Raw genomic sequence first — 23158 nt, 5'->3', positions numbered from 1 at the left:
GTGTCTCTTGTATATTTGTTATAGACTTTATTTGCATTTCTGGAATCTAAGATAATAACCTATTTGAATTGAAACACAATACCATTATGCATTTTATTGGTTCACATCATTTCATTTAGAGTAAGGTATATCAGGAAAAGATCTTATGATTAAAAAGGGGAATTCTTTTTAGATTTGTGTGCAGTGATAGATGATACATTGTTGAGTTTATAAATAAAATCACTTACGTTGCAGATATATTCTCCCCTACCTCCTAGGATAGCACAGCAGGGTGCAGTGGAACCCCACCAATATGCCGACAAGCCCAGACCAAGCTAGAAGTGGCCTTGTACATGTTTCTGTGGAGCCCTGACACTGAAGCTGTTCTGGTTGCCATGTCCTGTTTCCGCCATCTCTGTGAGGAAGCAGATATCCGGTGTGGGGTGGATGAAGTGTCAGTACACAACTTCTTACCCAACTATAACACATTCATGGAATTTGCCTCTGTTAGCAACATGATGTCAACAGGTAAATGTGGATACTTTCTCCCCCTTTCTTTTTAACTCAGTTACTTTGACTGACAATAATTCTTTTTATTTGTGTGTTTGTTTGCTTATTTATTTATTTTGGTTTTTGAGACAGGGCTCTGTGTTAACAGTCCTAGCTGTCTTGGAACTAGCTCTTGTAGATCAGTCTGGCCTCAAACTCGCAGAGATCCACCTGCCTCTGTTTTGCCGAGTGACATCAAATTATGTTTACAGTGAAGTCTGTTTAAGATAACAGTTTGAAAATTTCCAGGGCTAATTCAAACTGCCTATTTGAAATCCTTTTCTGAACAAAACAGAATGAAATTCAGAGACATTTGAAATAGAATTTTTACTGAATTTTTTTAATGTGCACTTTTGTTCCTGACACTGAATTGCTCTTAGTTGTAGACTATAGAAATCATTCTGTTTGAATTGTAAATGAGGAGATTTTAAAGCACAGGTGGGGAGATGGCTGTTTTGGTTCCAGACTCTGTGAAGTTAGAAATGAGTCCTCCTGTAGAGACTGTGTAGAGTGTCGTCATTTGTTCATTCCTTCACTCTGCTCTGTGCAGGGTTTAGCAAGTTCCCAGTTGTGAAAAAGGCTCTAACACTAACTGGATTTGCTGTTGTCTTTGCTTAGGAAGAGCAGCACTTCAGAAGAGAGTGATGGCCCTACTAAGGCGTATTGAGCACCCCACTGCAGGAAACACTGAGGTATGGCCTTGGCAGCAGCACCCCTCCCAGGCCCCCATCCTCATGTTTGAAGCCTCCTCTTAACTATGTGATCACGAACAACTTCAGAAGCAAATCTGAGCTATGTGCATATTACAAGGAGGATATTCTGCTCAAAACCTGGCAGTTACATGTTGATTTTGAGTTCACCCCTAAACTTGCTTCTTAGTGATAATTAACTTCATTTTAGGCTTGGGAAGATACACATGCAAAATGGGAACAGGCTACAAAACTGATTCTTAACTATCCGAAAACCAAAATGGAAGATGGCCAGGTGAGTTTGTTCAGTGAATTTTGGTGTATTAATTGATCTGTTGTTTCACTTAAGTAATCTTTTATGAACTACTCAGAGTAGTATACTATAAAGAGTTGTTTTAAGATTATTTGTGGTTGCCGGGCGGTGGTGGCGCACGCCTTTAATCCCAGCACTTGGGAGGCAGAGGCAGGCGGATCTCTGTGAGTTCGAGGCCAGCCTGGTCTACAAGAGCTAGTTCCAGGACCGGAACCAAAAAAAGCTACGGAGAAACCCTGTCTCGAGAAAAAAAAAAAAGATTACTTGTGGTTCATCTAGGTCTGTACTGCCTAATCTTGTAACTATTAGCCACATGTATCTGTTAGAATGTTAGTTTTAACTCATTTAAGTTAAAATAAGCTTATTTTCTCAGTTTTACAGTAGCCAAAGTTGGATAGTAGAGATGTAAAACGTTACCATCACCACAGAAATGCTGAACACCTCTGTTAGAAACCACTTAGCTGGGGGACCATTCACTTACTCTTTCTTATTCTTCCTTCATCCAAGTATTTCAGATAACTTTTAGAAAAGATGTAGCAGCTATAGATAGAAAATTAAAGTTTCTAACAATTTTCATGTTGTTTGTTTTTAGACAAGATCTGGTTACTTATCTCTGCTTGTCTAGAATTCAATTTGTAGAACAGACTATCCTTGAGTTTGCAGTGACCCTCTTGCCTTAACTTCCCAAATGTTGGTATTACAGATGTGTGCCACTCTGTCTGGCTCATGATGCCATATGGTTAGATACTCCTAAAAAGGATCTGGTGGGCAGACAGTTGAGCCCATTTTAATGTTAAATGCAATTTTAAACTTTGGACATTTTATTTAACTATTATTATCAAGTGTATTATTTTATTCATCAACTATCTCCAATTATGTCACCCTAGCAATGTATAATACTTGATATTTCTGTATAATTGATATGTGTCTCCCATACTGCTCTCATTATTAGATCTGTGAGAGAAATCGGTTAAGGCCAGGTGGCAGTGGTGCACATCTTTAGTCTCAGCACTCAGGAGGCAGAGCTAGTTGGATGAGTGAGTTCCAGGACAGTCGGGGCTACACAAGAGAAACCCTGTCTGATAACAACAAAAAAGATAAAGAAGGAAACTTTAGACCAGGAAGGTCTAGGGTGGGAATGGGGTTTCAGCTATTTGAACTGGCGTATAATTCATACACTGTAAAATCCTCTCCTACAAAGTGTCCGATCCAGTCATTGTTCTAGTACAGTCACAGAACTGTGCAGCTGTCAATTGATAGTCAGTTTTAATACATTCTTATCCTCTCAAAGAATGCCTCCTCCCCCAAACCTATGCCTTTTAGCTGTTTCTAGCTCTTACTTGCCATTTTTCCTACCTTTCTGTGTCTACACCTCCAGCCTTGAGTAGTAGCTGCTAATCTCTGTTTCAGTAGTACAAAATCGCCCTTTCAGGCCAATTCATGCAAATTGGGTCATACATTATGTGGACCTTTGTGATTGACTGTCTTTCCTCTTCACTAGTTTTAAGGTTCATCCATGGACACCAGAGGTTTTTTTAAAAGAAATTTGATACTTCAGGTTGACTTTATTAGTCAAGCTATGACAAAAATATATTAAATAGCTCTCTAATAACACACATGGTAGGGACTGGAGAGACAACTCAGTGGTTAAGAGCACTGGTTGTTCTTTTAGAGGACTTGGTTTTAATTCCCAGCACTTGTATGATTGCTTAGAATGGCCAGTAATAACACTTCCAGGGATCCAACATCCTTCCCTGGCCTTTTTGGGCACCAGACATGCACATGGTACACAGATATACATGCAGGTAAAATATTTATATACATAAAATGTAACTAAAAATTAAAAGAATAATAATGTAATGGTGATTTCAAGCTTTGTTTTTTACAATGTAAAATGTACTTTTCCTTCTGGAAGAAATGAGAAAGAGTAATTTGTAAGATTTTTATCCAATCTCTGTTGAATTTATGCTTTTCACAAAAATGTCGTGTTTAGGCTGCCGAAAGCCTTCATAAGACCATTGTTAAGAGGCGGATGTCCCATGTCAGTGGAGGTGGATCCATAGATTTGTCTGACACAGACTCCCTGCAAGAATGGATCAACATGACTGGCTTCCTTTGTGCACTTGGTGGGGTGTGCCTGCAGCAGAGAAGCAGCTCTGGCTTAGCGACCTACAGCCCACCCATGGGCCCTGTCAGTGAGCGCAAAGGGTCTATGATTTCCGTAATGTCTTCAGAAGGGAATGTTGATACACCTGTCAGCAGATTTATGGACCGACTTCTGTCCTTAATGGTGTGTAACCACGAGAAAGTGGGGCTTCAGATACGGACCAATGTTAAGGATTTGGTGGGTCTGGAGTTGAGCCCTGCTCTTTATCCAATGTTGTTTAACAAACTGAAGAATACCATCAGCAAGTTTTTTGACTCTCAAGGACAGGTAACGTCTTCTCCGCTTTGTTTTTTTACCCTTCCCTATGAGTACAATAATATATTTGAAATAAATGAAGACTTTCTTTCAAATTATTTAAATTATGTACCAACATGATAACCCATTTACAATCTTTCAAAATTGTCATAATTACAGAAAAAAAGAATCATGTAATCTAAGGATTGGCTTGGTTCTAAAGAACTTAGGCCCGAGGGTGTGACTGGAGTTATGACTCTTGGATGTAGGCGTTAGTACTTGTGTGTATCAGCGTGTTTGTATATTTGCCTGTGGTGTTCTTGAATGTGATAATTATGTCAGTTTCATTGTCCTATGATCTGTTTTCTGTGCATCGATGTACCATCACTAACACATTTTGTTTTTTTGTGTAGGTATTATTGACTGATAGCAATACTCAGTTTGTAGAGCAAACCATAGCTATAATGAAAAACCTGCTGGATAATCATACAGAAGGCAGCTCTGAGCATCTGGGACAAGCTAGCATTGAGACAATGATGTTAAATCTGGTCAGGTAAGCATTTTGCTACTGAGACATAGCAGAGACAGATTTTAAGAGGTAAGATCTCATATGCACAGATAATGGGAATGATGAAATAATTTGCCATTCTTTATTATAGACCCAGTGTAGTCTTTGACAATAAGGTAATCAGAAGTTGCATATGTTCCTACCTAATAAAATTTAATATTGATCATGTTTAAAGTTGCATTTCCTTAAAGATTAAAGAATTTAGAATACCTGAATTTTTGTCCATGTCTGATCACTTCTTATTCTGTTCTTAATTAGATATGTTCGTGTGCTTGGTAATATGGTCCATGCAATTCAAATAAAAACAAAACTGTGTCAGTTAGTTGAAGTAATGATGGCAAGAAGAGATGACCTCTCATTTTGTCAGGAGATGAAATTTAGGTGAGTTCTCAGAAGAGCAAAAAAGGGTCTTATAAATATGTGAAGTGGAATGTGTCGAAAAGTAGTAGGACTTGGTTATACGGGGGAAGGGAAGTGGGTTAAAAAGTGTTGAACTAAGCTGCGCGGTGGTGGCTCACACCTTTAATCCCAGCACTTGGGAAGCAGAGGCAGGCAGGATCTCTGTGAGTTCAAAGCCAACATGGCCTGCAAGAGCTAGTTCCAAGACAGGCTCCAAAGCTACAGAGAAATCCTGTCTTGAAACCCCAAGAAGAAGAAGTGTTGTGCTAGTGGGTGGTGGTACATGCCTTTAATCTCATCATTTGGGAGGCAGAGACAGGCCTATGAGTTTGAGGCCAGCTTGGTCTACACAGCACGTTCCAGGACAGGCTCCAAAAGCCACAGCGAAACCTTGTCTCAAAAACTAAAACAAACAGAAAGAAGTGTTGTGCATATTTGGTTTTTTTCTGAATGTCTTTCCAAGTTTTTCAAAGCTCTGTGCCCATGGAAATCGGTTTTTCTGGTTTCTCTCCCTCTCATTCATCTTCCCTCCACTCCCCTCCCCTCTCCTCCCCCTCCCTCCCATTCTTTCTTCCTTCCTTCTCCCCTTTTCTAAGACTAACTCATGGGCACTAAAAGTTGAATTCTGCCAGTGAAGAGGACCAGCATCCCGGTTGTGTCTCTTCGTGCCCTTCTGACTTATATTTCATTACACCTGATCTCTTCTATAGCAGTATTTCTTCTATGAAGTCATATTGAATTTATTAAACATTTGCTCATTTGATGTATTGGCGTATACCTGCAGTTCCAACAGTCAGAAGGCTAAGGCAGAAGAAGTGCAAGGCTATGCAACTGTACAATAAAACTCTTGTCTAAGTAATCATACAGTAAGAGAAAGAGAGTGAATTAAAAGTTTGTCCCTTTTCCTCATTATTCTGCAGGAATAAAATGGTAGAATACCTAACAGACTGGGTTATGGGAACATCAAACCAAGCAGCAGATGATGATGTAAAGTGTCTTACAAGGTAAAGGGAGAGACAAACAGATAGACAGACAGAATGACTGACTGACTGACTGACTGACTGACTGACTGACTGACTGGCTGACCTTTAAGTGCTGTCATGTTTTACCTTATTCATGAAAACGACTACAGGTATAGCTATTAAGCATTTATAGCACACTGTATTAACTTGTTTTATAGAGTGTAAGCTTTTGTATTTGAAATATATGAAGTTCTTTTTTTTTCCCCAATGGAAAGACTTAGTTGACCAAATATGAGAGAGGTCTAGGGAAGTATTTTTGGCTTAGGAAAAATGATTAATAGTTATTGAGAAAGAAGATGCATAAATCAGTAGATTGTATTACTTTATGATTAGGTAAAGTATTGATTGAGGCATATAATTATGATGAGTCTTTCTAATGAATAATTTCTTTGATTTGCTTTAGTGATAGATGATCGATGCATGTCAGAATTGATAACTATGATTAGTATAACATCTTCATCTTTTTCTCTGGCCAGGTATAACTTGATAGTGTATACCTTATTTTGGTTGGTTAATTAATTGAATTTTTTCATTTTTATACTGTGATGTTGGAACTTGAATCCAAGATGTATAAATGCTAAATTGGACTTTATCCTTAGCACCATACTTGTGCTACAGGTTAGTTGATTGAAAGTTTGAAGTTTTGTGTGTGTTCAAGCTTGTCATATTTCCTGATACTACTTAGGTTGTGACTACAGTTTAGTTAATGGAATAGAGAGCTCCTAAAGTTTGTGTTCGAAAGGCTCATAGTTTCTAAATTTTTTTTTAGAGATTTGGACCAAGCAAGCATGGAAGCAGTAGTTTCACTCCTCGCTGGTCTTCCACTACAGCCCGAAGAAGGAGATGGGGTGGAACTGATGGAGGCCAAATCACAGCTATTTCTTAAGTAAATTTCAGCCATCAAAAACAAAAGCATAAAACAAATATAGCTTCCTCCCTCAAAGGAATTAACTGAATTGCTAATTATTGTATTTACAAGAAGACCTAACTACTTTTGTATTGTGACCATTGGCTGTTCTCATAAAACATACCATATCTACTTTTGAAATGATGGGGCCAAGATAGAAAATAATTTGTGTTCTGGTTTTTAAAGAATAATGTGATCATTGAATTTTTCCTTATAACAAATCTAGATTGTTTCATTAAGTCATTTAAAATGACAATGTCTAAGCCGGGCGTGGTGGCGCATACCTTTAATCCCAGTTCTTGGGAGGCAAAGGTAGGCAGATCTTTGAGTTCTAGGACAGCCTGGTCTACAAAGTGAGTTCCAGTACAGCTAGGGCTACCCAGAGAAACCCTGTCTTGAAAAAACAAAAACAGCACAATAAATAAAACACAATAAACAAGACAATGTCTAAACTATTTGGAACATGAATTTTGTATGCTAAATATTAAAACTGACACATTTAACAGGAAATCTTGCACATCTTCTGTGCCTATGTCATGAAGTGAATTCTGTACTTTGTCAGGATAAAACAATTCTCACAGCATCTTAATAATGAACCACATTGACATCTTAGGCCAAGATCAGAAGACCATGGCCATGCATATTGTCACATGATCACTTAGAATGTGTGTTTAGCTTTCTGGTTTGGGTGGCCTTCACTTTGTAAAGGTCAGTCTTTGTATTTCCAGGTACTTCACACTGTTCATGAACCTTTTGAATGACTGTAGTGAAGTTGAAGATGAAAATGCACAAGCAGGTGGCAGGAAACGTGGCATGTCTCGGAGACTGGCGTCCCTGAGGCACTGTACAGTGCTTGCAATGTCAAACTTACTCAATGCTAATGTGGACAGTGGACTCATGCACTCCATAGGTGAGATCAGATGAAAGCTACATGTAACATTGTCCCAGCATGGTAGTGCACTACTTTAATCCCATCACCCAGGAGCAAGAAACAGAAGGATCTCTAGGAGTGTAAGGCCTGTCTGATCTACACAGTGAGTTCCAGGCCAGTCAAAGCTACACAGTGACTCTGTTTCTAAAAAAAAATACAAAACCCTAGAGAGTTGGGCCAGAGACATGGCTTAGTTGTTAAGAGCCCTGGCTGTTTTTCTGGAGGACCTGGCTTTAATTTCTAGCACCCATATGTTGGCTCACAATCACTTGTAACTCCAGTCCTAGGGAATAGATAGTGCCTCTTGGCCTCCATGGGTGACTCTGTTTCTAAAAAAAAATACAAAACCCTAGAGAGTTGGGCCAGAGACATGGCTTAGTTGTTAAGAGCCCTGGCTGTTTTTCTGGAGGACCTGGCTTTAATTTCTAGCACCCATATGTTGGCTCACAATCACTTGTAACTCCAGTCCTAGGGAATAGATAGTGCCTCTTGGCCTCCATGGGTGACTCTGTTTCTAAAAAAAAATACAAAACCCTAGAGAGTTGGGCCAGAGACATGGCTTAGTTGTTAAGAGCCCTGGCTGTTTTTCTGGAGGACCTGGCTTTAATTTCTAGCACACATATGTTGGCTCACAATCACTTGTAACTCCAGTCCTAGGGAATAGATAGTGCCTCTTGGCCTCCATGGTAATCAGGCACACATGTAATGCCCAGACATGCATGCTTACAAAATACATAAGATTAAAAAGTTAAAACCTAGAGTTGACATGACATGTAAAAAGAAAATTGCTGGCCGGGCAATGGTGGCGCACGCCTTTAATCCCAGCACTCGGGAGGCAGAGGCAGGCGGATCTCTGTGAGTTCGAGGCCAGCCTGGTCTACAAGAGCTAGTTCCAGGACAGGAACCAAAAGCTACGGAGAAACCCTGTCTCGAAAAACCAAAAAAAAAAAAAAAAAAAAAGAAAGAAAATTGCTTCAGACAGTCTCTGTAGTAAATTTGTATCTAATTGTTCCTGTCAGGCTTAGGTTATCACAAGGATCTCCAGACAAGAGCTACATTTATGGAAGTTCTGACAAAAATCCTTCAACAAGGAACAGAATTCGACACACTTGCTGAAACAGTGTTGGCAGATCGGTTTGAGAGACTTGTGGAACTGGTCACAATGATGGGAGATCAAGGAGAGCTCCCTATAGCTATGGCTCTGGCCAACGTGGTCCCTTGTTCTCAGTGGGTAAGTTTATTGAGACAGTAGGGAAATAGAATGCTTGGCATATAGCCAGTGTTTCAAAATAAGTTTTTTCATAAATGTTTCTTCGGTGAATTTATAAAATGTAAGAACTAGAAAAAAGTATGCCATTCAGAGCTGAGAATGTAGCTCAGTTAGTAGAATGCTTTTCCTAGCACCACAGAAAATCATTTATGGTCGTGCATGCCTACAATTTTAGCACTGGGGAGTGGATCAGAAGTTCAAAGTCCTCCTTGGTAAGACTGTCTCACAAAATAAATGTGGGCCAGTCTGAGCCATTAAACTTTTTTTTCATCTGTAGAGAAGGGATTGGTACTCCTAGGCCCCTACTAGTGTTTTATTTTTTTCCACCCCAGTGAAAAAGCCCATTTAATCACCAATATAAAGAAAATGTAAAACCACTGATGTGATCTCATATCTTTATATTAGATAAAGTAATTAGTAAACATGATTTTGTTACTAATGCTAAATCTTGTAATCTGAGATTTATGATTGTTTACTACCTCTGCCTTATATAATTTAGTTTTGACTTACTCATTTGCATTTGAAGTAGTACTGGATGTGGTGGCAAGTGTTTGTAATTCTAGCACTTGGGAAATGGAGGCAAGAGAATCAAAAATCAAAGGTCGTCCTTGGCTACATAACAAGTTCAAAGCCAACTTGGGCTATGTAAGAGCCTGTTTCAAAACAAGATAGACTGGTAAAATACTGTAGACATATGGTTATTTGGTCTTCCAAATTTATTTTGTGTTCTGGCAATTGATACCAGGGCCTCATGCATTTTAGGCAAATCATTTATTACTGAGCTGTACCCTCCACCCATAAAAGACAACATTCTTAATAACACATGCTAAAACTTTGAGAAAGCTTTTGTTCATTTCTGTTTTAAAAAGTCATGTGCATCCCTGTGCTGTTGCCTCTCCTTTAATCTCAGCACTGGGGAGGCAAAGACGGGTCTACATGGCAAGTTTCAAGCCAGCTAGAACTACAGAGTGATGCCCCCCCCTCTCTTTTTTTAAAGGTCATGTGGTTTATTTGACCAAAAAAAAAAAAAAGACTTTAATAAGAGTAACTTCTAATTACTAAGGTATTCTTAGTTTATGCTTAAAAGCTGTGATGGGAGGGTGAGAAACTGGAGAGATGGCTCAGTTGTTAGAGCACTTGCTGCTTTTCTAGAAGATCTGACATGGATTCCCAGCTCATGGTGACTTGCAGCTTCAGTCCCTAGGCAAAACAACCATTCACATAAAACTAACAACAAAAAAATGAAGAGAACTTACCCATAAAAGGGGCTGGAGAGAAGTTTTGGTGGTTAAGAGTGCTTGCTGTTCCAGAAAAAGACTGGAGTTCACATCCCAGCACTCGACTGGACAGCTAATAAACACATGCTTACTGCCTCCAGAGAGCTGATGTCCTTTTCCTGCCTCCATGGACACATTCCCACACGTGTACCCATGCACACATTTAAAAACACGTAAATGGGGCTGGAGAGATGGCTTAGAGGTTAAGAGCACTGGCTATACTTCCAAAGGTCCTGAGTTCAATTCCCTGCAACCACATGGTGGCTCACAACCATTTGTAATGAGGTCTGGTGCCCTCTTCTGGCCTGCAGGAACATATGCAGGCAGACCACTATATACTTAATAAATAAATAAATCTTTAAAATAAAATAAAAACACATAAATGTCAAACAGAGGCTGTAAGATCATGTTATCTAAAAATAAAACTCACGTTCTTTTCTATGGTTTATAATCCCAACCTAATTTGGGCCTGCCTAATCTCAGCCTCCATCTAATGCTGTCCCTTCTATGCTCTCACCACTTTGCCTTTCTCTATTTCTGCCCTCAAGCACCCTTGCTACTGCAGCTGCTGATTTTTAAGATGCTTCTCTGATTTTTCTGCTTCAGTTTAACTTTAGTGAGACGTAAGCTCTAGACTAACATGAGCTCTATTCTCTTCTCAGAGTTTTTTTGTTTTTGTTTTAAGATGGAAAAGGGCCTCTCTGTCTCTGGTTTGCCTGAAACTCTTATGTAGACATTCGTTTGCCTGTCTATCAAATGCTGGGATCACAGGCATGCAGCTTAACATTTGGCTTATTTATCATTGCAATTTTATACCCATTGATTAGCAACACTCCTAAATTATCTTTTTCAAGCTTAAAATTATTTTATACATCTTCAAATGTATCATAAATATCTGATTTTTTGCATTTACCAGCATAAAAAATTTCATAGTTTTCTTAATCAAGATCTGATGATGTAGCTTAGTAGTAGAGTTCTTGTCCAGCATGTCTGAGAGCCTACTTTTGATCCCTAATACAATAAAAATAAGTTGATTTGAGTCAAAGAAGTTTAAATTTCTTCTTCCTTCCTTTCTTTCTTTCTTTCTTCCTTCCTTTCTTTCTTTCTTTCTTTCTTTTGTTTTTTGGGGTTTTTTTGGGTTTTTTTTTGTTTGTTTGTTTGTTTTTCGAGACAGGGTTTCTCTGTAGCTTTGGAGCCTGTCCTGGAAGTAGTAGACCAGGCTGGTCTCGAACTCACAAAGATCCACCTGTCTTTGCCTCCTGAGTGCTGGGATTAAAGGCATGGGGCACCACCACCTGGCTTTTATTTTATTTTCTTACAGTAAATATTTCTGAGCTTTCTATTAAATGACTTAAAATACTTTTTATTTATTTTCTTTTTTGGAGATAGGGTTTTTCTGTGTAGTCCTGATTGGCCTGGGATTCACTGTGTAGAACCAGAATATAGTCTCAGACGGACAAAGATCCTCTGCTTCCCTATTGCAGGGATTAAAGGCATGCACTACTACACCTGGCCTCAATTACTTAAATTGTTTTTTGAGATTTTATTTATTTTTATTCTGTATGTATAAGTATTTTGCCTACATGTGTGTTTGTGTACCATGTGTGTGCAGTGCCCAAAGACCAGAAAAGTCTGTTGGATCCCCTGAAACTGGAGTTAAAAATGGTTATAAGCTGCATGTGGGTGCTGGGAATTGAACCCGGGTTCTGTAAGAACAGCAACTGCTCTCAACTGCTGATCCATCTATCCATTTTTTAAAATTACTTTTGTTCTTTGAAATTTTCGTGTTTTTTTTTTCTTTTTTTTCTTTTTCAAAACAGGGTTTCTTTGTAGCTTTGGAGCCTCTCCTGGAACTAGCTCTCGTAGACCAGGCTGGTCTCGAACTCACAGAGATCCAAGTGCCTCTGCCTCCCGAGTGCTGGGATTTCTTACATATAAACAATGTCTCTTGATCATATATACCAGTGGTTCTCAACCTTCTTAATGTCTCGACACTTTACCCCAACCTTAAAATTATTTTCTTTGCTACTTCATAATTGATTTTGCTACTGTTGTGAATCACAATGTAAATATCTGATATTCAGCCCCTGTGAAATGGTTGTTTGACTCCCATAGGAGTTGAGAACCACTGGCAGACACCCTTGGTTCCCCACTCCCTGTTTTCTTCTTTTTTTAAAGACAAGATAGCAATATGGCTTGGAACTCTTTTTAAAAACAAAACAAACCAACAAACAACTCAGGACCATCCACATTAGTTAGAGCATCTGAGGAAGCATGGGTACCTTCTAACATTTTTTGTTGTTGTTTTGTTTTGCTTGGGACTCTTATGTAACTTAGTCTGTCCTCAAGTTTATAATCTTCTCTGCTGCCACTTCCTGGGTACTGGGATTACAAATGTGTTCTGTCACATTTGTTAAAACTTTATCTAAAGGTGAGCAAAAAATCAAATTATTACAAAATTGACTATGTAAAAACATGTTTTAAAATTCAGTTGCTCAGAATTTTCAGGATTTAGGAGAAGCGATGAGAGTAGAAAGACATTTCACATGGGGACCTAAAAGCAGCAGCTGCTGGTGTTTCTCCTTTCTGCTGTGCTGAAATAGAAACCAGCACATCGTGGTGCTAGGCAAGCCATCCACCACCAAGCTGTATCCCAAGCCCAACCACCTCTGATTAGTCCCTCAATTCTTGTTCTTTTTACTTCACTTCCTAATGGAGGGTAGGATTTGATATTATGTCAAAGATGGCTTGTGTAACTCTAGGGTATAAAGCAGACACTGAGTCTTCATAATTCTCTGGCTTCCGGGGTATTTGTGGTCATGGTTACTCAATCTTTCCCTTACTGCACTGTCTCATTCTTCATCCTGGGACCAGGCCAGGCAAGGAGAGGGCTCAGGACCATGGGGGCCTTTATTGCTGTTTAAAGGTTGAGGGTTCTTTTTATTATAACTACCACTATTCTGTCTCCTCTTGATGTTGGGTTTAACTGTGAATTACAGTTTTTTCAATTGTATAAAACACTCTTAGTTATTTGTTAGAGTTTCTAGTGCTGTGATGAAACACCATGAACAAAAGACAAGTTAGGGTGAGAAGGGTTTATTTGACTTATACTTCAACATTGCTGTTCATCACTGAAGGAAGTCAGGACAGGAACTCACACACAGGATCTTGGAGGCAGGAGCTGATGCAGAAGTCACGGAGGAGTGATGTTTACTGGCTTGCTTCCTGAGGCTTACTCAGCCTACCTTTTTATAGAACCCAGGACCAACAACAACAACCATGGGCTGCCCCCCCCCTCATTGATCACTAAATGAGAAAATACCTGTCTCGAAAAACCAAAAAAAAAAAAAAAAAAAAAAAAAAGAAAATGCCTTACAGCTGGATTTCCTCGAGGCATTTCCTCAGCTGAGACTCCTGCCTCTGATGACATGCTTGTGTCAAATTGACATGCAAAACCACCCAGAACGTACACACATACACACTCACTTCTATAAGGAACAAAAGGTAGTATCATACAAATAATAGAAAGGTTAACCTCAATCCTAACTCTTCAGCTGTGTGTAAATATGACAGAATGTTGGGATTTGAGTATCTAGCTGAGGCCTCTCTCTGTCCTCCCCTTTTCTGATTTTTAAACAGCCCTTTAGTCTTTATATTTTTGTTGTTTTTCTGCCTTGGCCATGATGTATTTAATCAGTTCTAAGAAACCAGTTTGTTCAATCTCGTCCACACATCAAAGTGAACTCTTATTTTCGTGATGTGATTAGAGCCAGATCCTGAAGTCTTTCTGTCTTCTGGTAAAGCCCCATCTCTCATCTTTCCCTCAGTTACTCCTTAGTGGTAAGAGCTATTATAAACAGGTTTAAAAAGTCACCTATCATAGACATATGTAAATTTTAAGATTAATTATCACTTACCTTGATTTAATGGGTGATTTCCAAATTTTAAATCTATCTTTTAAAAAAAAGTAAACTTATTCATACAAATACAATTTTGTTTGTTCCCAGGATGAGCTGGCTCGTGTTCTGGTTACTCTGTTTGATTCTCGGCACTTACTCTACCAGCTGCTCTGGAACATGTTTTCTAAGGAAGTGGAATTGGCAGACTCCATGCAGACTCTTTTTCGAGGCAACAGCTTGGCCAGTAAGATAATGACATTCTGCTTTAAGGTTTGTATCATTCATTCTGTGTGTATGTACGTGCTAGGTTTGTCAAGAAGTTGTTATATACAGAGTGTGTTAGATTGATTACTTTTTCTATGCCAGCTGTATGGGTCTGTGTCTCACTGTGTATTTCCTTAGGTATACAGTGCTGCTTACCTACAGATGTGTCTCACTGTGCATTTCCTTAGGTATACGGTGCTGCTTACCTACAGATGTGTCTCACTGTGCATTTCCTTAGGTATACGGTGCTGCTTACCTACAGATGTGTCTCACTGTGCATTTCCTTAGGTATACGGTGCTACTTACCTACAGAAGCTACTGGATCCTTTATTGCGGATTGTGATCACATCTTCAGATTGGCAGCATGTCAGCTTTGAAGTGGATCCTACCAGGTTTGTCATCTTCACAGTTGTTCCCTCCCTGCTCCTGATTCTACATGAGGCCACCTTAATGTTCCTGTCCAAGACAATATGTCACTATATAGCCAAAACTGTCCTTGAACTTATAGTCTTCTTGCCCCAACTCTGCAGTACTGGGGTTACAGAATGTAACTCTTAAAATTGTTTTTTAGTTCTTATACAAAAAGTTATGTGCAAATACATTCTTCCTTAACGAATAAAAAACACAAACAGGTATCATTAAAGGCATCTTTGAGTACCACTTATAGGTACTGTTCTGGTTTATTCTGGTTTATTAAACATGTAATTGTAGAAGATATATATTGTAATATGATTGTTCAATTTGAAAGGTACCACAATGAATCTGTGGTTTACAACTTAATTCTTTCGATTTAGCCATGGATCTTAGATCTTCCATGAAAGTCTATGAAGATTAGTCTTAATTCTCTTATATTGCTGCATGGTATTGTATAGTTTAGCCCTGTGAATACTTATCCAGTAGCATAGCTCTTTGACTTTTCCACAACTTCCTTATTGTTGTTTTGAGACAGGGTCTCACTATGTAGCTCTGGGCATCCCGGAGTTCATTCTGTAGATCAGGCTGACTTCAAACTCTGAGACAGAGATCTGCCTGCCTCTGCCTTCCAAGTGCTGGAATTAGGGCATACACCGCCATCATTTTTTAGCATTGTCTTTTTTTTCCTTTTTAATGATAGATTTATTTGTTTGTTTGTTTGTTTATTATGTATACAGTGTTCTCCTTGCATGCCAGAAGAGGACACCAGATTTCATATAGATAGTTGTAAGCCACGATATGGTTGCTGGGAATTGAACTCGGGACCTCTGGAAGAACAGCCAGTGCTCTTAACCTCTGAGCCATCTTTCCAGCTCTAGCATTGTCTTTTCTATACTCATTATTTGCTGTAGAAATGACTTTTCTAAATGAAAATGGGGCTTTTTGTTTCTTTGCTTTGTTTTGGTGGTGTTGGTAATTGTACTCAGGTACTTCTGCATGCTAGACAAGCACTGTACCCCTAAGCTTATCCCCAACCTTAGTAGGAATCTTTTTGTCACTTATTTTATGAGAAGCCATTAGTGGTTCACCGTTGACAGCAAAATATAGCACAGATTGTTTGCTTTGTATAATCCACCTTTACCTCTTCACTCATATTTCTTTTTTTTTTTTTTTTGGTTTTTCGAGACAGGGTTTCTCTGTAGTTTTAGAGGTTGTCCTGGAACTAGCTCTTGTAGACCAGGCTGGCCTCGAACTCACAGAGATCCGCCTGCCTCTGCCTCCCGAGTGCTGGGATTAAAGGCGTGCGCCACCACCGCCCGGCTCTCTTCACTCATATTTCATATTCACTCTGTGCTTTCAGCTCCTGGGAAATACACATATTTAGTCATCTTGTGAGCCCAGTTCTTCATTTCTCACCAGGTTCAAAATCAAGAAAGCAAGAGTATATGGCTATGGCTGAGTGGTAGATCACGTGCCTAGTAGCATGCATTAAGGCTTTTGGTTCCCTCCTCAGCAACACAAACACACACAGACACACACACACACACACACACAATCTAAGAAGATATAGGAAAGGGAGATGTCCATAAATTATTTCTGATAAAAATGACTCATGATGGGCTGGAGAGATGGCTCAGTGATTAATAGCACTTGCTGTTCTTCTAGAGGATCTGAGTTCAGTTGCCAGCATCCATATCAGGTGGCTCACAACTGTCTGTAGCTGCAGCAAGGTGTTTTCTAGCCTTGGAAGGCATCTGAACATGTGGTATACACTTACACAGATTCATACACGTAATTAAAAACCTTAAACACTTGGTGAAGGGGACTTTAGATTTCGGGAGCCCTTAGCCGCCTTTACTCTTGAGGCTGAGGCCTACTCTGACGAGTCAAGATTTTAAGGTCCACGCTCCCATGTTCACAGGAAGAAAAATTGGTTAAGAATGCTAAAGGGCAGGCTGGAGAGATGGCTCAGTGGTTGGGAGCATTGCCTGCTCTTCCAAAGGTCCTGAGTTCAATTCCTAGCAACCACATGGTGGCTCACAACCATCTGTAATGAGGTCTGGTGCCCTCTTCAGGCATGCAGACATACGTGCAGGCAGAGCACTGTATATGTAATAAATAAATCTTAAAAAAAAAAAAGAATGCTAAAGGGCTATGGATGTAGCTCAGTGATGGGATACTTGTCACACCGCAAAAGTTGGGAAGAAAAGAAAAGGAATACTGAAATTGATGTGAGCCACCAATAATGGTGTTATCATCACTTCTCTTTTTTTCTTCCTTTTTTCTTTTCAAAACAAATTTGTTGTTTGAGTCATGATTAGAAAATCGTGTGAAGAGTGATTTTGTTTCACCAATCATGCTTTGGTTTTACCTTTCCTTTGTTGCAGGTTAGAACCTTCTGAGAGCCTTGATGAAAACCAGAGGAACCTCCTTCAGATGACAGAGAAGTTCTTCCATGCTATCATCAGTTCCTCCTCAGAATTCCCCTCTCAGCTTCGAAGTGTCTGCCATTGCTTATACCAGGTATGCTGACAGTTTGAGATTGCCACTCTCAGTCCAGAGCAATCGAGAAGATCCTCATTCTGTGCACAGTCAGCTGCTGGCCGTCATCTTCATACATAATACATTGTGGGGATGGAGAGATGGTTCAGTAATTAAGAGTGCTGACTGCTCTTGCAGTGGACCCAGGTTTAGTTCCCAGCACCCTCATGGTGACTCATAACTCTTTGTAACTCCAGTTGCAGGGGCTCCAGTGTTCTCTTTTGATCTCCTTAGACCCCAGGCATGCACATGGTACATATACATATAATTCATACACATAAGATAAAATACACTAAAAAAATAAAATTTTAAAGAACTATTGTTAGTTTGGCTTTGAAAGAAACCTCACATTTTCTTTGGAGACATTTAAAAAACTTTAGAGCAAATTAATTTTCCTTGTGTTGAAAGTGTTAATCTCACTAGTTGAGAATAAGACCATAACCACAATTTTGAGCCAAATTTGAAGCAATCTTTAATTAAATACTGTCCAGGTCCATCCCAGGGTTCCCAGGAAATGGCCATGAGTCACATTTTGTCAAAATCTATAAAGGCACACCCATAAGACCACTGTATTTCCTATCAGGTCCAATCAGGGGCATGTGTGTATTCTGATATACTCCCTCCCTGTGTACCTCCTGTCTACATCCAATCAGGGACAAGCATACTTCCTGACATATTTCCTGCTCATGTACCCACATGTGATCAAGCAGATCTGGTTCAGATGGGTCAAACAAACATAGGACAAATGAGAACTTATTCTTAATTATCTTAACTGCAAATAGAACCCTTAAAATGCAAGGTAAATATTTTTCCTGCTTTGGTCTCCCATGAATTTGCAAGGTGCATTGTTCTTGTTCTTGTTCTGATTTCACAGAAAGCAGCTTAAGTCAGTGAGTGCACTGAAGTGAGGTTGTGCTTATCTTTTGCCTAAATCGCTTAGAGCATCTTTTACACTTGAGGCAAGTTTGTTTTTTTGCATTGCGAATGACTTGATCTGTAATTTTGGTTTCTGCTTTAAGAGATCATTAGTTTTGTGTCCTGTTTTCTCAAGGCAAACTAATTGTGCTGTGTATTTTATATAAAAGGCCACCATCATCCAGTAGCTAACAGATTTTCTAATACTGTCACAACAAGTAGTGCCCTGAGTTTAGATGTTCACAATGATTACTTCCATGCTAAGAGAAGAAGGCCTATGTTCTTCTGTAGCTTCTGTTTTTGATTTCATATGCAGTTTTAGAAGTAGTTTAGTTAGTCCAAGGGAGAGCCTATAAATGTATATTAACTTAACAAACAGGAAAAAATACCATAGGGCCAGGGATTCAGAATAAGGGTGCAAATAGGGAAAGAATTTACACATTTATCAAAACTATGTATATCTCTGGTTTTGCAGTGTCACCCCAACCTTTTTATTTATTTTTTCCTTTTGGCTTGCGGCCTCAGTTGCTTAGAGACATTAACATCATCAGTGAAATCATCATTTTAAAAAGCTGTGTGAGGTTGCTGTGTGAATTTTTTCTCCATTGCTATTTTAAAAGATGTATCTGCTGTGTCTATAAAAAGAAAACTTTGCATACATAAATATATGATAAAAATACAGTTAGCATTAAGTTTCTGGGTGTGTTATGACTTTATTGCCATTTCGAAAAGCTCTAGGAAGCTTAGGGGAGCTCCACACAATTTATCCAGCTCAGAAAGTGTGAGCCTTGCTAGAGAGTGGTTAGTTATAATGCAAAGCTTCATTGTGTTGATTGTCCTAACTTTACCCTTATGTTTCTCTTTAAATTTAATTCTATTATTTTCTTGTTTGTAAAATGAGGCTGACAAGAAACAACACACACTTAAAAATCTGAATCCCATTGATTTTCAGAAAACAAATGGGTTTCTGAAACGATAGTTGCCTTAGTTGGTTGAAAATGAATGAAGAATGTACCTGAGTGCATGGTCTGTCCTACTAGAATTTAATAGAAGCTCTTCATGTGACTGCCCCATAATGGAAAATGTATTTATATCATCAGCAAACTTGGACACCAGTTTGAGAGCATGATATTGTAATGTAAAAAGAATGGGACTTGACACTTAGTAAGCACACAGGAGATAATTCATGAAGAAATAAATTTCTCATTCCTACTACCTAAGTAAGCATGATTCTTGCCGTCCTTCCTAATTAGGCACAATGAGAAATGAAGACAGCAAAGTGCTGCCTGGTGGCTTACTACCACTGTGTGCTGTGCTGTGCTGTGCATTGCCTTCACACTTGAATCTTCACCTTAAAGCTTCACAGAAAAACAGAGCAAATGTTACACTATGCATTAGTTTGTAATGGGTAAACTTCATGCAGACTACTGTGAAGCAAAGCTTTTGTTATAAGTTAAGATTTTATTTTTTAATATCCAAAATTTACAGTGACTTAGTAAACACTAAGATTGAAATAAAAAAGCTTCAGACTCAATATGTTTTCCATTAAGTCTTCTTCCTAACTTAGCTTTCCTTTTTGTTAGCTTTTGTTTTTATTCATTTTTTTCCCTCTTTTGGCTTTTATTTGCCCTTGTAACTTTGGCAGTGACATAATGGTACCCTTGTACTTTTATGCTCTGCTGGGAAGGATGGGAACCCATTTTTCTTTTTCTTAGTAAACATAGCTCCTGCTTTGGGGATCTTCTGGGGAAAATTTGAAAGCTAAGTGAGTATATTGCTAGCTAAATTTTACTGGAGTTCAGATCTGGGTCTTTCAGCCCTTTTGTATTTTGTAATCAGCTCAATTTACCTGCCTTCTTTATTTAGAAAAGATGGTTAATACTATATAGGAATAGTAGTTAAGTGTAAATGTCTGACAGATTTGTAATTAAACTATTTTTTATCATTGATTAAACCATTTTTATTACATACTATTTCTTTTCCTTCTGGTATGTTTGGAACAAAGAGAACATAATCCTTAGAGTGGGTATTCAGTTCTGGTAAGAAATCAGGAAACAGCTACTGTTATTTTAGTAGACATTGTCTTTCGTGGTATAGCTTCTTCTCCAGATGAGTGTGTACATGTGTGTTAAAGCTATAAATGGTAGTTACATCTCCTAGTTGAAAAAAATCCTGCATATTTACATGGTTGTACTTTTCAAAATAGCATTAAAGCCTGCAGCAAAGATCCTGAAATGAGACTTTCTGTTGCCTTACAAAGCTCTGCCTCCTTGGCCTAGGATGCTGTTGATATCTAGGTATATAGGAGCTATTTGGGTGGGTGGGTGGGTGGATGTATGGATGGATAAAACTGACTCTATGCTCAAGTTATTATGGGTTATAGTTTTGTATGCCTTAGAACTGTTAGAATAAGATACCATGTGTCTGGGTCAAAGAATTTATGTTTATGGTTAAGTTTTGTTGTTTTGAGAAAGTGTCTTTTGTAGCCTAACCTGACCTTAAACTCTTGATTCTCCTACTTTCACCTCCCAAAAACTAAGATTATAGTTGTTTCCTACCGCGAATGGCTCTTTTTGGATTTTTAAAAATATTTTTAAAAAATATGCTCCAATCAGAAATTGTAATTTTGGAAGAAATCTTTATTCTAGATTGAGTTCGGAGTGATGAAACTGACATATCTGTGTGGACTTGCATGAGTAGCTTTTGCTTTATGGATGGGGGAGGGCATTCTGTTAAGTCATCTATAATAAGTAAAAATTTTAATCAGATTTAAGTTTGTTTCTATATTATCTATAATTTCTTAACTTTGATATTAACTTTTTATTCTAGTTGATGCTAACATTCTTTTCCCAAATACAGCAGCTTTTAATAAACTGAGTAGCACCATTGCAGGGAGCACTCTACAGGCATTGGAAGATGTGAGATTATAACAATCCTCCTTTAAAGTGTCTCTAAAGATTTTCTGCATATCTAGACATTTAATTTTTATTTAATAAAATCTTAATTAACTGTTAGTTATTGGAAAAAATAACTTAAGTCAATTGAAGGATACACAGAGAAGTATTTTATATATTAATATAATTATGTAGACACAAAATGTTTTCAGTGTGTGGTCTACTTCATACAAACATTTTATGTAAAACTTACCAAAAGCTAGGAATTGACTCAAATGTAAATATTCCTCAGATTTGATTGAGGACAGTTTTTCTATGTCTTATAGCCAGAAATAGTAGACATGATTGGGTCTCAACATTTCTTGCTGTTTATTTCGTGCTTGGCTTAAAAGTGAAATGAAAGTAAAGTTCAGGATTAAACTTCATCCCTCAAAATTCAGTTTATTTCTACTTTTCTGTTGGTTCCATTTGTGTTACATTTTACCATGTAATTTTATGTACAAGCCAACATTGTTTTTGTTGCTGTATGTAGTCGGTGCTGTGACTTGTTTGTGCTCATCTCTGTTCTGTAGGCAACTTGCCACTCCCTACTGAATAAAGCTACAGTTAAAGAAAAAAAGGAAAACAAAAAATCAGTAAGTTTGGAGAACTTTTTATTAGCTGTTTCTTTTGAAGCAAACCCCAAATCTTTGCTGTTTGTTAAGAACATCTTCACTCCAGCTATTTGACCTTCACTGTAAAATCATTCTACTAATTCTGGCACAGAATAGCTCTCATTTCAATTAACCCTGGAATTAAGTTACATGGAAACATTCTCTGTGTTCCTTTGGTTTGATTTATCCCAAAGGCATTTCGTGTGCATTAATTACATTGAATACCCTTGATCTAATTTTATTGTTATTTTTAAAATTATAAATGAATGCAAAAGAAACTTAATTTCAAGGCCTTAGGGGATGCTGACTGTCTTCATTCTTGCTTCTTGTTCGCAGGTCATGTGAGTGGTTTCTTTTTCTAGAAACAAAAGCATTTCTTAATCAATACATTGTGGGTGGAAATGTGTCTCCCCCTTCCCCCCGGAACTAAACATCAAACTTAGGATTTGCACATGCTAGAGCTACCAAATACAGGCATCACTTTCTAAATCTAATATAAAAATTGCTAAATTTTAATTTTTATTCCTTATGTTTTTTTCTTAATGGTCTTAGCCATCCATGATTTAGTCATTTGTGCTTACGCTATAGAAATTGTAATGCCGAAGTTACTTTTACTTCAGAGAAAAATACACATTATTACTTCATTGAAAAGAAAACTTAGTGAGGTCATGATTATATAGAAGCAACTTATTGTGCAAACATGCCTTGAATGTATTGCCTGCTTCTGACCTTGTCTTCCTGTAAAAGGAAAAAAGTTAGGATTGCCATAATTATTTTCTTCTATGAATATCATTTGATCACATTATAACTAGTATTCATTTTAAAATGAGATCTGTGCCAGTTTAGTCCTGTTTTTGTTCACTTAATCCAAGTGATTATAAAGAATGTAAGTAAAACTTTCACAAGTTAGAGGTAGTTTTATTTAAAAAAAAATTAAAATTGTGTTTGTCTGGTTTTGTCTTTCATTTCTTACTTTAGCTTTATATATAATAAAACTACAGTTTATAGTTTCATTTAAAATTCAAAACTAAATTAAACTTTAGAGACACATACTTTTATTATGTCCATTAAAAATTTTTTTTTGAGCCGGGCGGTGGTGGCGCACACCTTTAATCCCAGCACTCGGGAGGCAGAGGCAGGCGGATCTCTGTGAGTTCGAGACCAGCCTGGTCTACGAGAGCTAGTTCCAGGACAGGCTCCAAAACCACAGAGAAACCCTGTCTCGAAAAACTAAAAAAAAAAAAAAAAAATTGAGTATATTAAGTACAATTGA

At 38.2% G+C, this 23158-nt stretch overlaps 1 protein-coding gene across 6 annotated transcripts in view; it reads left to right on the top strand.

The window, feature by feature from the left end:
• Window positions 1–23158, top strand: part of Nf1 (neurofibromin 1) — a 268446-nt gene that overhangs the window by 112685 nt on the left and 132603 nt on the right. For 5 of the 6 annotated variants that reach the window (XM_041664518.1, XM_041664517.1, XM_041664515.1 and 2 more), the window contains exons 18-31: window positions 258–507; window positions 1147–1220; window positions 1429–1512; window positions 3524–3964; window positions 4345–4484; window positions 4758–4880; window positions 5819–5902; window positions 6690–6806; window positions 7556–7737; window positions 8778–8989; window positions 14313–14474; window positions 14757–14860; window positions 17270–17405; window positions 21805–21867. In XM_041664518.1, coding sequence (XP_041520452.1) covers window positions 258–507; window positions 1147–1220; window positions 1429–1512; window positions 3524–3964; window positions 4345–4484; window positions 4758–4880; window positions 5819–5902; window positions 6690–6806; window positions 7556–7737; window positions 8778–8989; window positions 14313–14474; window positions 14757–14860; window positions 17270–17405; window positions 21805–21867 — 2172 coding nt within the window. The remainder of the gene's footprint in view (window positions 1–257; window positions 508–1146; window positions 1221–1428; window positions 1513–3523; window positions 3965–4344; window positions 4485–4757; window positions 4881–5818; window positions 5903–6689; window positions 6807–7555; window positions 7738–8777; window positions 8990–14312; window positions 14475–14756; window positions 14861–17269; window positions 17406–21804; window positions 21868–23158) is intronic. The other variant, XM_041664516.1, reaches the window with a different exon arrangement.

The sequence above is a fragment of the Microtus oregoni genome, unplaced genomic scaffold (genome assembly GCF_018167655.1).
Source record: "Microtus oregoni isolate MIOR12 unplaced genomic scaffold, Mior012 000015F_ref0000493, whole genome shotgun sequence".
In the NCBI taxonomy this organism is placed as follows: Eukaryota; Metazoa; Chordata; class Mammalia; order Rodentia; family Cricetidae; genus Microtus; species Microtus oregoni.
Note: the sequence above shows the minus strand (reverse complement) of the source record. Positions and strands in the feature narration are given on the sequence as shown.